Source organism: Staurois parvus, unplaced genomic scaffold (genome assembly GCF_062004578.1).
Source record: "Staurois parvus isolate SC_StPar_1 unplaced genomic scaffold, SC_StPar_1.0 ptg000730l, whole genome shotgun sequence".
NCBI classification, from domain to species: domain Eukaryota; kingdom Metazoa; phylum Chordata; class Amphibia; order Anura; family Ranidae; genus Staurois; species Staurois parvus.
Genome location: NW_028318526.1, coordinates 301,829 through 316,312, shown reverse-complemented (window position 1 = coordinate 316,312; position 14,484 = coordinate 301,829). Strand labels below are relative to the sequence as shown.

The 14,484-nt window shown below is 42.3% G+C and overlaps 1 protein-coding gene across 3 annotated transcripts in view; it reads right to left on the bottom strand.

Moving 5' to 3' along the window:
- Positions 1 to 14,484, bottom strand: part of ATG2A (autophagy related 2A) — a 140,945-nt gene that overhangs the window by 11,876 nt on the left and 114,585 nt on the right. For all 3 annotated transcript variants that reach the window (XM_089653957.1, XM_089653958.1, XM_089653959.1), the window contains exons 33-37: positions 13,746 to 13,881; positions 10,448 to 10,657; positions 5,015 to 5,116; positions 4,801 to 4,885; positions 4,587 to 4,716 (exon numbers count right to left, since the gene is read on the bottom strand). In XM_089653957.1, coding sequence (XP_089510083.1) covers positions 4,587 to 4,716; positions 4,801 to 4,885; positions 5,015 to 5,116; positions 10,448 to 10,657; positions 13,746 to 13,881 — 663 coding nt within the window. The remainder of the gene's footprint in view (positions 1 to 4,586; positions 4,717 to 4,800; positions 4,886 to 5,014; positions 5,117 to 10,447; positions 10,658 to 13,745; positions 13,882 to 14,484) is intronic.

Here is a 14,484-nt window from a genome sequence, read left to right as displayed (position 1 = left end):
CTTCAACTGGAACTCGTGCCTTAGTCAAGGTAGAGGGAATTATGAACAGTTCCAAATACCAGTCAATATTGGCAAAAACCTTCAGGCTTCTGCTAGAAAGCTGAACATGAAGAGGAACTTCATCTTTTAGCATGACAACGACCAAAAGCATACATCCAAATCGACAAAGGAATGGCTTCACCAGAAGAAGATGGAAGTTTTGGAATGGCCCAGCCAGAGCCCAGACCTTGATCCGATCGAAAATCTGTGGGTTGATCTGAAGAGGGCTGTGCACAGGAGTTGCCCTCGCAATCTGACAGATGTGGAGTGTTTTTGCAAGGAAGAGTGGGCAAATATTACCAAGTCAAGATGTGCCATGCTGATAGACTCATACCCAAAAAGACTGAGTGCTGGAATAACATCAAAAGGTGCTTCAACAAAGTATTAGTTTAAGGGTGTGCACACTTATGAAACCATATTTTAGTTTTTTATTTTTACTTCCCTTCACCTAAAAGATTTCAGTTTGTTGTTCAACCGAGTTGTACAGTTTATAGGTCACATTAAAGGTGGAAAAAGTTCTGAAATGATTTATCTTTGTCTCATTTATTTACATCACAGAAACCTGACATTTTAACAGGGGTGTGTAGACTTTTTATATCCACTGTATGCTGGTGTCTACATCCACCCAAAACTGTTTATTTTCACTGTGTCTTTGTGTATTTCTGTGTGTACTGCCTTTACCATCTGTTGTCTATCTACATCATTATGTTTATGTTACTCTGTAAGTGTCTTAGCTAAATTTTGGCTGATCCTATCTTTACAACCCACTCTGCCCTCTTGCAAGCCTGGCTTAGATGTAAAAAACTTCCTTTAATAACCAGCCGTCCTTACTTTAGCTCATGATTAATTAACAACCAACCACCCCCATCCTTAGAGCTGAACTCCAGAATTCTATAACTTTATCATTTTCAGATCCTCTCTCCAGCAGCTATAAAAACACTCAAGTTTAAATCAGTATAGCTTACTTTTTTTTGTAATCCTTGATTTTCAGGACCCTGTGATGTTGCTAGAGAGAAAATTCCTGCTTCCACTCTCTGAGAAGAGCACTTCCTGCATTGCTACACATCACTTCCGTGGGGGTTTAAAGAACTACACTTCCCATGGTGCAATGGAGGAAGCAGGGAGTCATGGGAGGGAGTGTAGGCGGGGCTGAGGGTGGGGTGGGGCTGAGCTGATCATGGAGATGAGTTCTGAGCTATAGGTGGTGGTGAGGTTAAGAGAAGAGCAGGGCTGGGTTTGAGCTGAGGGCAGAGCTGTGTTGTGATGGTCATGCCACTCCCAAGAGGAGTCTGACACTCCCAACACCTGTCCTTTACACTGGCACAGAACTACAATGGGGAAGTTACGAGAATGGTGGATGTGTGGATAGAGGAAACCGCAGTCACAAGTCTTACAGAACAGAAATCACAGGGAAGGAAGTCTATGATTTAAATAATGCATTCACTTTCTCTTAAACTACAGCCTGAGGAAACAAATGTAGTACATGTCTGCTCAAGGTAGGAGAGTACTAGAAGCAACAACAACAAAAAAAGTTTCTGCCTGGAGCTTTACTACTTTAACAGTATTTATGGGTAGGGCTTTGCTAGTGGGAGCATTTCTTTAGTGATTCTTTCTAGAAGTGATATGCACTTCAGCATTTGCACAAAGTGACCATACATAGCACACGGCATTGAAAAGCACCAAACAGGCTGCAGGTGACCCCCTCTCTATTCAGCTCTCCTTCCACTCATTAGCATGTGCTTTCTACTACTCCTGACAGTTGTGTCCTCTCTCTTTAAACTCTCTTTCTTTCACCCCTCTTCTCCATCCCACAGTTATGTATACTGTATATCACCCTCCCTTCTGTCCTCTCTCTATTACTGCACTGACCAACTCCTGCTAATTCTAAATCCTCAGGCTAATAAAACCTCCCAGACACTGAGGCATGTCCCCTCATATAAATCGCACTCCTATATTACCCCCCCCCCTCACCTTCTGCTTCTCCTAACCTCTGGCGATATATCCCCAAACCCCAGGTCTCTATCATTTAACTGTGCCCAACACTTCCATCACCCCACTCACTCTGGCAGCAACCACAATCCACAGAACTTAGTTTCCATTCCTCTTCTTCCCAGAACCAGCCTCCCTTTTTCCATCGCCCTCTGGAATGTCTGCTCCGTCTGTAACAAACTCACCTCCCTCCACGACCTCTTTATCACAAACTCTTTTAACCTCCTTTCCATTACTGAAACCTAGCTTCATGAATCCGACACTGGTTCTCCTGCTTCCCTCTCCCATGGTGGCCTGCTCTGGGCTCACTCCCCCAGACCCAGTGGACGGAAGGGAGGTGGAGTAGGAATCCTCCTAGCCCCAGCTATTAGGTACTTCACCCACCTCACACTCTCTCTCTCTTAACCTCACCTCCACCCATAGCTCACTCTGTGTCTGACACTCTCCATATTGTATTCAGCTATTTTGTCCCGTTTCTCTAAGAATTGCTGTGATGTACCGGCCCCCTGGATAGGTATCAACCTTCCTTGATGACTTTTCTGCCTAGCTACCCTACTTTCTCTCTCTTAAAATCCCCACAATTATTCTCAGTGACTAACATCCCTGTTAATGCCAATACTCCTGCTACTTCTAAACTTCTTAGTCTAGCCTCCTCTTTTGACCTGAAGCAATGGATACAAGCTTCTACTTACTCCAAGGGCAACACCATTGACCTTGTATTCTATCTATGCACTCTGTGCAACCTCTCCAACAATCCTCTCCCACTCTCTGATCACCACCTTATTAGTTTCACTCTCTCCCTGTCTTCCACCTCCTCTCCCTCCAATCGCCTAACAGTTAGCCGTAGAAACCGTCACACCTCAACCCTTCTCTTTTCTACTGATTGCCTCCATGAAAAAAATCTCATCCCTGTCCTACCTCAATCTAGCCACTTCTGTCTACAACAGCTCACTGTCATCCTCCCTACACAAGCCTGCCCCCCCCCCCACACCCCAACCCCTACAACCTTGGCAAACAGATGACAGAAGTCTCAAAAATTGTAGCTGAGCTCTTGAGACTAACTCTCAGAAAGACTTCAACCTATTTAAATCTGCCCTCCAGAAATACTATTCCGGCCTCCTCACTGCCAGCAGACCTGTTTCATCACTCTCATTAAAACCTTCTCATACAGTCCCCGTTAACTTCTCTACCTTCAACTCTCTTCTTTGTGCTCCACTGCTTCCTCCCACTAATTCACTCACTGCCCAGGAGACTACCAATCACTTCAAAAAGAAGATTAATACAATTCGTGAGGAGATCTCTGATGCGCAGATACCTCCCCCACTTAACACTCCATGTTCACAGGTACAATCACTACTTCCCACATTCGACCCCACTACTATAGATGAGGTTGCTAAACTTTTTTCTAATGCTCACCTAACCACCTGCCCCCTGGATTCTGTTCTTTTCATTTGCAACAGTCACACTCTGGCTCTATCCTACACTCTCTAACTCACATCTTCAATCTCTCCCTCTCTTCCAGGGTTTTCCCCAACTCTCTAAAACATGCACTAGTCACTCCTATACTTAAAAAGCCTTCACTAGACCCCATCAGTCTTAACAACCTACGACCCATTCTCCTTACTCCTGTTTTCCTCCAAACTCCTTGAACGCCTGGTGAACAACCAACTAAGTGACCATCTCACTAAGAACCACCTTCTTGATCCCTTTCAGTCTGGATTTCGCTCTCAGCACTCCATGGAAACTGCTCTTGGGCACTATTCTGTACTCTTACCCCTGGACCTCTCTGCTGTCATTGATACAGTGGACCACGCCCTCCTCCTCAAAAAACTCCACACCTTTGGTCTTCACAATGGTACTCTGTGCTGGTTCTTATCCTACCTATCCCACCGCACCTTCAGTGTCACTTACAATTCTACTTCCTCTTCCTTTCTCTGTTGGGGTTCCCCAAAGATCTGTTTTAGGACCTCTCCTATTCTCAATCTACACCTCCTACCTGGGTCAGATGTTTGCTTCCCATGGATTTCAATACCATTTCTACACTGATGAGACCCAAATCTATCTCTCTACCCCTCAGCTCACTCCATCAGTCTCCCCAAGCATCACTAATCTACTAACAGACATATCAGCCTGGATGTCACACCACTTCCTAAAATCTAACCAAAACTAAGCTCATAATATTTCCTCCCCTATGTGCTCCAACCTCATGGGTAAAAGTGGGCATGTGGCGATTATTATTAAAATTACATTTAAATAGTAACTAAATGTATAGGTTGTGGGTACAGAGCTATTTTAATGGATGGAACAGCTCATTATGTCTGGCAGTAAGTAATCTTAACCAAACAGGATCAGATGAGGCCACATGAGCCTTCACGATCAACAAGTTTGAGAACCATTGGTATAGAACATACTCTCACCCTTTACGTTTTATCTTTGCAGTGCCCTCTTGTACATTACATTGTCATATTACAGCTCCCTTACATTAAAATTTGTATTCTCTCAGCTATTTTGCTCCTTGTATACCACATAATTTTACTGCAGCTTAGGGCTCATTATACCTGAAATAAATGGGTTGATCAGATGCTGAGCTCACAGATGATGTATCCTCTTCATTTGAATCTAGTGAGTTTTCCAGTCCTGATTCACACTCTGAGGCACTTTGCTTGCAATGGCTGTCTGAACGTAAGACTGCATATAAAGGATACTTTTGTAAGGGTTGGCATAACTTCAAAGGATTTGTTGACTATATAAAGTATTTCCCATAATACCCACCATCTGAACCTAGCTCCATGGGAACCACAGGTTGTATACCAGAGGCCAAACTGGTGAAGAAGTCTTTCAGAAAAAACAGAGCATCCTGAAGGGACAAAACAGGAATATCATGACAAGGAACACAATGTGAAGGGCTAAGTATAAAAGGCAAGAGAGATGGGGGAATGTGCTGTATGAGGGTATCCATATAACAACAAAAGGATATTACAGTTACCTGATCAATGTTCAGGCGAAGGGGCATTAGAGACATTCGAAGACAACATTCAGGTCCTCCCAAGCCAGCCTCAGGATGAACGTGCAGGGCTTTAATGGTGAGCTTTAGAGAAAATGTCACAGAATTAGAGGTTATTAGAATAAAACAGCTGTTGAAAATAAAACAGGTGAAAGCAGTATATAAAGAGCACTTAATTCAAGTAGCCAAATGTTCTGCTAAAAATGCATCTTCTCTCTAAGGCTTCATTCACACAGGCATATGTGTATTTTCTGAAGATCCTGCATAAAATATGCACTCAAAGTACTCACATCTAGCGTGTACAATTCTTCCAATTACTTTATGCATGTATGTGCATTAAATCTGCAGATATTTAGGTCCCCAAAAACCTCAATATCCTACTGTTTTGTATGCTACTATATTCAGTGAACATTTTCTTTTATACACACAGCTGTGTATATGACCTCATTGATTCCTATAGCGCTGCATTTAGATGCACACAAAACAATATGCTGTGTTCATCTAAACACAGCATTTTAGATGAACATGTGAATGAGCCCTAAACAAGAACATTAACAGGTATGGTTAAGAATAGGCATAAGCTCGAACATATTTGGACACAAGACCGAATGAGCCTGAACTATCCCACCAGGAAGCTGTAAAAGCACACAGCCAATCATAGGTGGCAGAGGAATGCCTGCCTCACAGCTGTACGCATACAAGGGGCGTGTATACATGCAGTTGCAGAATGGGAAAGCCTCTGCTGCCTATGCTTAGTTGTCCGCTTTTACATAATTCCTGGTGGGATAGCTAAATCGGGTTTGGTCTCAAGTACCTTGGTCAAGAGCATGAACAGATACAGATACTAGAATAAAAACAAATTATAATACCTTTTTTTTTTTACTCACTGTAAAATTAATTTCTTGGATTCCACTGAGAGACACAGGAATTCTGATACTGTCAGGTTATAATGCCTACAGGAGGATTGGATACTGGCAAACAAAAAACTGATGGCCAGCCCAGGACAACTCCTCTACACAAACAAGCCTCAGTTTGTAACAAGTAGGACCTAGAGCATGCTTGTCAACATAAAGTGGTAGGACCAACTTCCCTCAATGGACTCCAAGAAAAGGATTTTACGTTGAGTACAAAAATCCTATTTTATTTCTTATTTTTGAGGGAGATAGGAATGTAAATACTGCTGGAACATCCAAAAGCAGTCCGAATGAGGACTGGATAACAGAGGAACTAACTGGCCAAAGGAAAACAGGACTACCTGAAGCCCAAGAACCACATGAAGAACACTCCAGTCTGAAAATGGATTAGGCCAAGCCCCTATCAGTTGGGGAAACTGCCAACATAGAGACCTCTAAAGCAACTCCAAGAGGGTTCTACTAAAGAGCACCTTCACTTGGCCTCAAGCCGTAGGATTAGGAATGTTCCTGATCTCCCAGATCCAATGAAGCATCAGCATCCTTGAAACCAGGGAAATTAATATTGCCACTATACTGAAGAACATTTACCAGATTGAAATCTGAACAAGGAAGGACCTATTTTGAGAGGCTGCAGATCATCCAAGGAAAGAGCACCTAACCCCAGGTGGTCAGGTCCTCTGAAGTTATTAAAGCATTCCCAGTTCCTGCCAGAGGATACCTGAAGCAGAAGACTAGAGTGATCATCCTCCTCACAATTCACGGAGGCACGGGGCCAAAATGCATGAGCCTCTCCTTCATGCCCAGAGGATACCAGGTGAGGAGGAACAGTTTCCAAGAGATTGTCCCTAAAAACACCAGTGCAGGTGACACTATGGCTTATGGTATTATCCAGTGCAGAAACCAGACTACTTCACCTGATGCAGTAAGGACTTCTACTCCTACATGATGTTGAAGACACAGGAGAACCTAAATGTTGTCCAAAAAAGTGTGAACCCGGTGATTTGCCCTATGCACAGTCTCGCAAAATTGAAGGAATCACTATATGTACTGGAAAACCTGAAGACAGCCTCAGCAATGACTCTTTGATGAGAAAATTTGTATGAAGGAGAATCTATACAAGCTGCCTGATCAAGAGGCTGGGAGATCACACCAGGGACTAACTGGTCCATAGAAAAAGGACACGTTAGGTCACTCAGTAAGTAGATCTGCAACAGCTGAAAAGGGGGCTAAAATAAACCAAGAGGAAATAAAAGTTACCCTGATAGGAGGGAATCCCTAACGCCCATCGCTCCCGCAGGGAAGGATAGGGGCAACTCCCTGTTTAAAGACGAGAGACCTGAGGAAACACATCCTGTGGACCTTTGTAGTGAGGAGCGAATCTGGTTAACCTCGCCCACAGGTGGCAGACAGTTTTTAATACTGAAACCTGACAAAGCCAGATCTGGCTGGATCTTGCAGGTGTTAGGCTCTTCTGAAAAATGTTAACTACAAGGATCCATAAAGCAGATTCTCCTCATAGCAGGTCGTTCGATCATCCCTCATTGGGGATGCCAAAACACAGTGGTATTATTTATTTATTTATTTCAGATTATTTATTTCAGGTACTTATATAGCGCTGTCAATTTACGCAGCGCTTTACATATATATTGTACATTCACATCAGTCCCTAACCCTCAAGGGGCGTACAATCTAAAGTCCCTAACTTACATTCATAAATACACATACTAGGGCCAATTTACACAGGATCCAATTAACCTACCAGCACGTCTTTGGAGTGAGGGAGGAAACCGGAGTACCCTGAGGAAACCCACGCAGGCACAGGGAGAACATGCAAACTCCAGGCAGGTGGTGCCATGGCTGGGATTCGAACCAATGACCCTATTACTGCCAGGCTGAGGTGCTAACCATTTAGCCACTGTGCTGCCCAGATACTTATATAGCACCATCAATTTACACAGCACTTATATATTATACAGTCACATCAGTCCCTAACACTCAAGGAGCTTACAATCTAATGTCCCTAGCTGACATTCATACACACACATACTAGGGCCAAATTAGACAGGAGCCAATTACCCTACCAGTATGTCTTTGGAGTGTGGGAGGAAACCGGATTTACTGGAAGAAACCCGAGCAGGTACAGGGAGAACATGCAAACGCCAGGCAGGTAGTGCCATGGTTAGGATTTGAACCGACAACCATAGTGCTGCCCGGTGGAAGTACTAACCAATTAGTCACTGTGCTGTCCACAACGCAGGAGGCATCCTGAGGAGTAATATGTGTGCCTAAAAGACACTGAGGATCAAGGCCATGATCTGGGTGGAGAACAGTCAGACCTGGTTCCTGTAAACCTAGCAGGTAAGGGGGGGTTTCGAAAAATGAATGATATTGAGGAGTACCATGGACCTCTCAAGGGCTTTACTTGAAGTAAGGACAGGGTATTCTCCTGAAGGAAAACCTAGATGGGGCAAAGTTCCAGATGCTAGAAAGAAACATAGCCTAGAACAAGAATACCTGGAGTGAGAAAAATCTAAGGAGATCAGGGAAGGTGCTTCATCCTATACAGAAGCAAAGAAAAGATAAGAGAGCAGATGAAGGGGTACCAAAGGCAGGGGACAGGCCTATGAGCCTAAAGAAGTGCCCTCTGCATCTGAATGCAAGAGAAGGTAATCCAAGGACCGGCAAGGATTTCGAGTTAGTCCCTCAACTTGTAAAAGTGGAAGGCTTTTTAGAGGAGCTTGGTCTATCTCCAAGCAGAAGACACACCTACTGCAGAAGTATATGAGGGAGAAGGGTGCTATTCAACTGACTTCTCACCGAACCTTGGATTAGGCAAGTGTACATATACTCTGGCCTCCTATAGCATCTTTGATGATGATTTCAAGTGTAGGTTGGAAGAGACCACTCATTCAAAGGCCAAGCAAGTTCAATGCTCCCCAGATATGGCATTAGAGTGCCAGTACCTTAAACAGAGTGCCATGCAGGACAAAAGTTTAGATGCTTGTAACAGGCAATCACAACTGAAGAGTAAGACTAAATTCTCATTGAGCTGAGTGTTTTCAGGCCTTTTTTTCAAGAATTTTTGAACATTTTTTGGGCAGATTTGCGAATATTATACGCGTTTTTGCTGTGGCCAATAGAAACCTGTGTAGATGTGTCCTAGGCACATACAACAGGAAACCAGAATCCAGGTAAGCAGTGTAACTGTTCCACTGGGGTAGCAAGTTTCATCCCACTTCCTCCCAGGCTCTGGTGGTTCTTGCCTGGCTCTTATAATAGGGATCCCTGGGATCACAGATAAAGGGGTGGCCACGAATGAGAGCAGTGAATGTCTCGGCTTCTAGAAGCAGATTCTCCTTTATTTTGATCAGAATGTGTGTTTATGTGTAGAGTGATGCTAAAATGCTCCCCAGATATGGCATTAGAGTGCCAGTACCTTAACAAGAGTGCCATGCAGGACACAGGTCTAGATGCTTGTAAAAGGCAATCACAACTGAAGTGTAAAGCTAAATTCACACTGAGCTGAACATTTTCAGATGTTTTTGAGCATTTTTTGGGGCAGATTTGCAAATATTATGGGCAGTGCATGTCTCAGCTTCCAGAAGCAGACTCTCCTCCATTCTCATCAGAAGATGTGTGTTTATAATGTGTGGAGTGGCAGTGGGGAGGGGAGCTGCTGTTTGAGCTGAAAACACCTGAAAAAAAGCTAATTTGTTGCTGTTCAGGCATTTTCCATTCATGTCTACGGGGACAAAAAAGATTTTCCTTCTTGAGCGTTTCTGAGCATCAAGCTATGAGCTGAAAAATGCTCAAGTTTGAAAGGGGCCCAAGGCTCCTGACTTTGTTTTTATGTGCTCATTTAGAGAGTTCTCTACCCCAGTGGTGAAGAGATACTTTTTTGAGGAATCTAACCAATTCTGCCACAGTTTTACAAATTAAGGTCACAGCCAACAGAGGATGGAGGACAGAAATCATACACTGCAGGAGGAAGTGTTTTTGGCAGAAGATACTTTTTTTATGTTTTATCTGCCAAAGATCCTTACCTCCTAGCAATCTTTTTATTTTTAGAATAAAATTCAATTCAGCTTTAAGGTTACAGGAAGAGTTAGTGTTGGGGTTATAAGGAGGTTCCCAGCACTAAATGCAGTGTACTGTGTTACACTGTATAACAATGGAGTTTTACACTCCCCTCGGAATAGCCTCTACTAAAAGTAAGATAATAATGACTATAATGGGACATTCATTACAACTGCACCACACGCTTCTCACTAATGAATGTCAGTTATTTTCTTTTGCTGGGATCAGCTAACAATTGAGTCCATAAATATTCAAAAAACTTTTCAGCTTGATTAATTATTTCTTTTGTATGTTTGTGCAGATTTAAATCTATAATATAAATGCCTACAGTGGATAAAAATGGTGATAACTTATTTTCTTGTGGACCATGCCTCATCCAGTTTACAATTCTCCTGAATGTCTCCATCTTTCAGTCTTGGCTTACCATGTTGGAGTGCGCCCTACGGGGCATTTTTTCACTGGTGTACAAATACAGAAACTTGTTGATGTGGGATGAAGCCAGTCTATCTCTGATCTCCAGCTCCTGGACTATAAACACTTGACGTGCAAGGGGGACTTCTGCCTCCTCACCTGCTTGAAGCTTCTCTATCCCTGCGCTGCAGGGAGCTGGGTAGGATTCATGTTGGAAACTCACCTAGAAAAAGAGTATCATATTAACATTTGATGGTTATACAAACATTTAAAATCTCAGCATCTTACAAAGCTTAACTGCAAAATGAAAAAAGTTTAAAAATAAAATGTTATGTCAAGAGAAACACAGAACAATTAAGCAGTTCACCATTTGACTCATGGAAGCGAATTCCAGGCCAGGCACATCACTGTGCTTACAACAAAAGTGTGCTCTGCCTTGAAACGAGCACAATGTCTAAAAGTCGTTCAAATGCAGCGTCTGCTAAGACAGACAGCAATTGTTTTGACAGGAAAAGGTGTGAAAAGTGGATCACATTTCAACTTTCAGCAGCCTACAGCAGTCAGAACAAGAAACACTGCTAATTGTTTGCTATTGAATAATGCACTTTGCCTTCCTAAATTAGTTATAAAGTTACATAGTTGGTAAGGTTGAATAAAGACATCAGTCCATCCAGTTCAACCTGTGTGGGTGTATGAGTGCATATGTATTTATGTCTCTTCCATTTCCCATATCTCTGCATACTGCATTCGCTAAGATACCCATCTAAGAGTTTTTTACATGTTTGACACTCCCTGTTGACACCAATTGTGGAAGGGAGTTCCACATCCTTACCGCTCGAACAGGAAAGAAGCCCCTATGTAGTTTAAAGGTTAAACTGCACTACTCTATAAATATTAATTAGCACCAGCATTAAAACATGGTAATGTCTAAAAAGGTAGATTAAAATAGTTCTAAAGCCAAAACATTTTTTTTACCTTAAAGTGTTACTAAACCCAGGACCCTGCATTCACTATATCTGGTTTCCCACAGTACAGTACACAGAACATGGAAATGCAATTATTTTAGTAAATATAAGCTGCTAAATATCTTTTCTCATCAGCAGTTAGAGCAGTCTTATGACTTCTATCAGTGTTCAGCAAAACACTGATTAAAGCTTGTAGGAGTTTTCTTTCTGCTCTAGGAGGATGCAGAATTCCTAACCTCTGTCTGGACAGTGCTGATTGGCCCTGTGCACATGCATTCTCCCAAGAAAAAAAAAACCTCTCTAGCAATACACACCAAATTGAGCATGTGCAGAGTGTCTCCACACAATATGTCTTATCAGGAGATAAGAGGGGGGCACTGGAAGAAAGGGAAGGATCAGAGAAGTCAGGGTCAAACAGCATTTTTACACAATGCAGAGGATTAACCCCTTAGGTCCACAGTGAGTAAATTTAGCATGCTTTATTGCATATACAGACTGATTTTACTGTTGTGGGTTTAGTAGCACTTTGACCTCCCTGGCAGTTTGATTATGTCAATATTTTTGAATGTCAAAGCAGTACATTGTTTTGCATGAAAATTTGTTGTTTTATATTGTAGGCCTGTAATTCTTAGGAATAACTCACTTAAATCTGTCCAAACAAGAGTCTATTAAACATCCCAGGTATGATAAAGTTTGAAACACAAAATCATAAATTATAATATAGTAAATAATTATAAATAATAATAAAATAATTTAATTCCATAATGTAAGCAAACCAAAAACACTGAAATTTGAAATATAGCACCAAGTTTGCACATCACTGAGCTCAGTCGCAGAATTGTCGCTGTCACAATTAGTGTCTGATGACGAATTTTCCCAACGAATCATTATCGCTCAACTCTGCAAGTGATTCTAATTCACTATCACAGTTCTCTAGCTGGTCTAAAACCACTTTTGACCTAAAAGGGACGCTTTTTGGATGCCATGGACATTCTCAAGTTTTGAGGCAGAAAGAACGGTAAAAGTGCAGATAGGAAACAGGACAAAGCACTAGGAACAAAACTGAGGTGAAATTGTTTGATACAGTAATGTAAACAGATTACAATGTATTGTGTGTATGTCATGTTTTTACTTTTTTGAATCTCCCGCCCGTTCCACCCCCCTGCGTCGTGAGGCTCGCAGGCAAAGGAACCCGGAAGATTGATTGCAGCATCGGCCGGAGGACACAGCGGGAGGACATCGGGAGATCACAGGACAAGGTAAATTACCCTAGAGTGTAATTCCGAGTGTGGCTCGGGGTTACCACTTTTTGGTACTGAAAATTAACCCCAAGCCACATTCCTTGCATTCCCTGTGCATGGCTAAATAACTTCTCCCCTCTCTTCCTCTTCACACAGGGACATGGGCAGCATCAGGAGCCATTGGCTCCTGCAGCTGTCAATCAAATGCTAAGAGGAGGAAATGGAGGGCAGGGCAAAGCCCTGCCACGTGTTTATAGAAAGCAGCTCCATAGACACACAAAGTTTGGGAGCAAGCCTTGCTATGGGGGCACATGAAGGAGGAGTCAAGATAGGCGGGGGGGGGGGGACCAGAAGAGGAGGTTTGTGGCCACTCTGCGCAATACCATTGTATAAAGCATTGCATTGAGCAGGTGAGTACAATACTGTTTGGCTACATGGTAATTTATGCAGTTAGCAAGTGAATTTATCAAATAAATTTGGATAAAATGTATATACAATTTGTAAACCTCCACATCATTGCTAAGAAAGTAAATAGTATTTTGTATCCGTTGAAGGATAGCCTTTCAGATGGAGATTAGTCTTCTCTCCTCTCCACTGAGAGTGAAGCCTGTATGAGCAGGAAGTGGGGAGAGAAGATTGTTGACCAGGTACAGCACTAGATCGATAGAGGACTCCGCAGCAATCAATGTGAAGTACCGAGCCTGCATTAACCTGATGAAGTAGCTTGGCAAAGCTGCACCTCCAAAAAGGACCAATTTCAGATCTTTAAAGGGGAAGATTGATATCCACCTGGATGAGGATTGCTGGTTCCATGATCTACATTTTCATCTCCCATTTGAGTTACCTATATTGACCGATGTGTTTCTGTCAAAATTTCTGGTAAGAGGCTGAACCATTCGGGTGTCCTGGTGATGATGGATCGTGGGAATACTTTTGGGACTTTTTTAACTGGAACGTTTTCTGATTTATTGGACTTTATGTTTTTTGATTAGCACTGCAATTTTATTTATTTACAATTTGTATCAAGTACCTAATCACTGTAATCACCCCGAAAAAATGTCAGGTCATCACCATAAAGACCTGATGCCTCAATGATAACACTTACTTTGGTTAGCTGGATCTCCATTAATATGTCATGAATCCTGCCACTTCCTCCTTGGGTCCTCCATGTGTTCTGTGGGCGGTTGGTTACAGAAGATCGGGAAGGGGAACCACGGGCATTTGACATGCTTGCTCTCGACCTACCAGACCCAATGAGAAAACGCAAAGAATGTGATAAGATACACTTGCACACAAATAACTGTTTCTTCAGCTCAAATCACTGGAAATTTACATTTTTATTTGGCAAGGTGGAGCACCAAGAAAACAGACTCTGTAAATATTAACTATTTTTCTCCAAAATTGCTTGTTGCTCTGGAGATTTGTCTACAGCTGAAGAAACAAGTTCAGATTACTTTAGCTACAGAGTTTTGAATTAATATTTAGATGGCTGTAGAAAGTTAAAAGTCTGTATTGTAGACAATTATCTCCTGAAGTGTATGTCAACACTAACCAACCTCCTATTTCTTCTGTTAAGTATACCATATTTTATATTAATTTAAAAAATGCAAACAAATCCAGTTCATCTTATCAGAAATTCAGAGCTGTCCTATGTCATGTGTACATTTCCTATGTGATCTCAAGAAGCCTAATCAGCCCTCCCAGTTCTTGGACTACAGAAAGATTAGTCTCTATGTTGTGGAGATGAAAAGAGAGGGAGAGAATAACAGTTTAGCAAAAGACTGGAAAGCTTTAGAATATACATTGCTTTGGTTGCTTAGTGGGGCGCCATCATCCATCTTTAC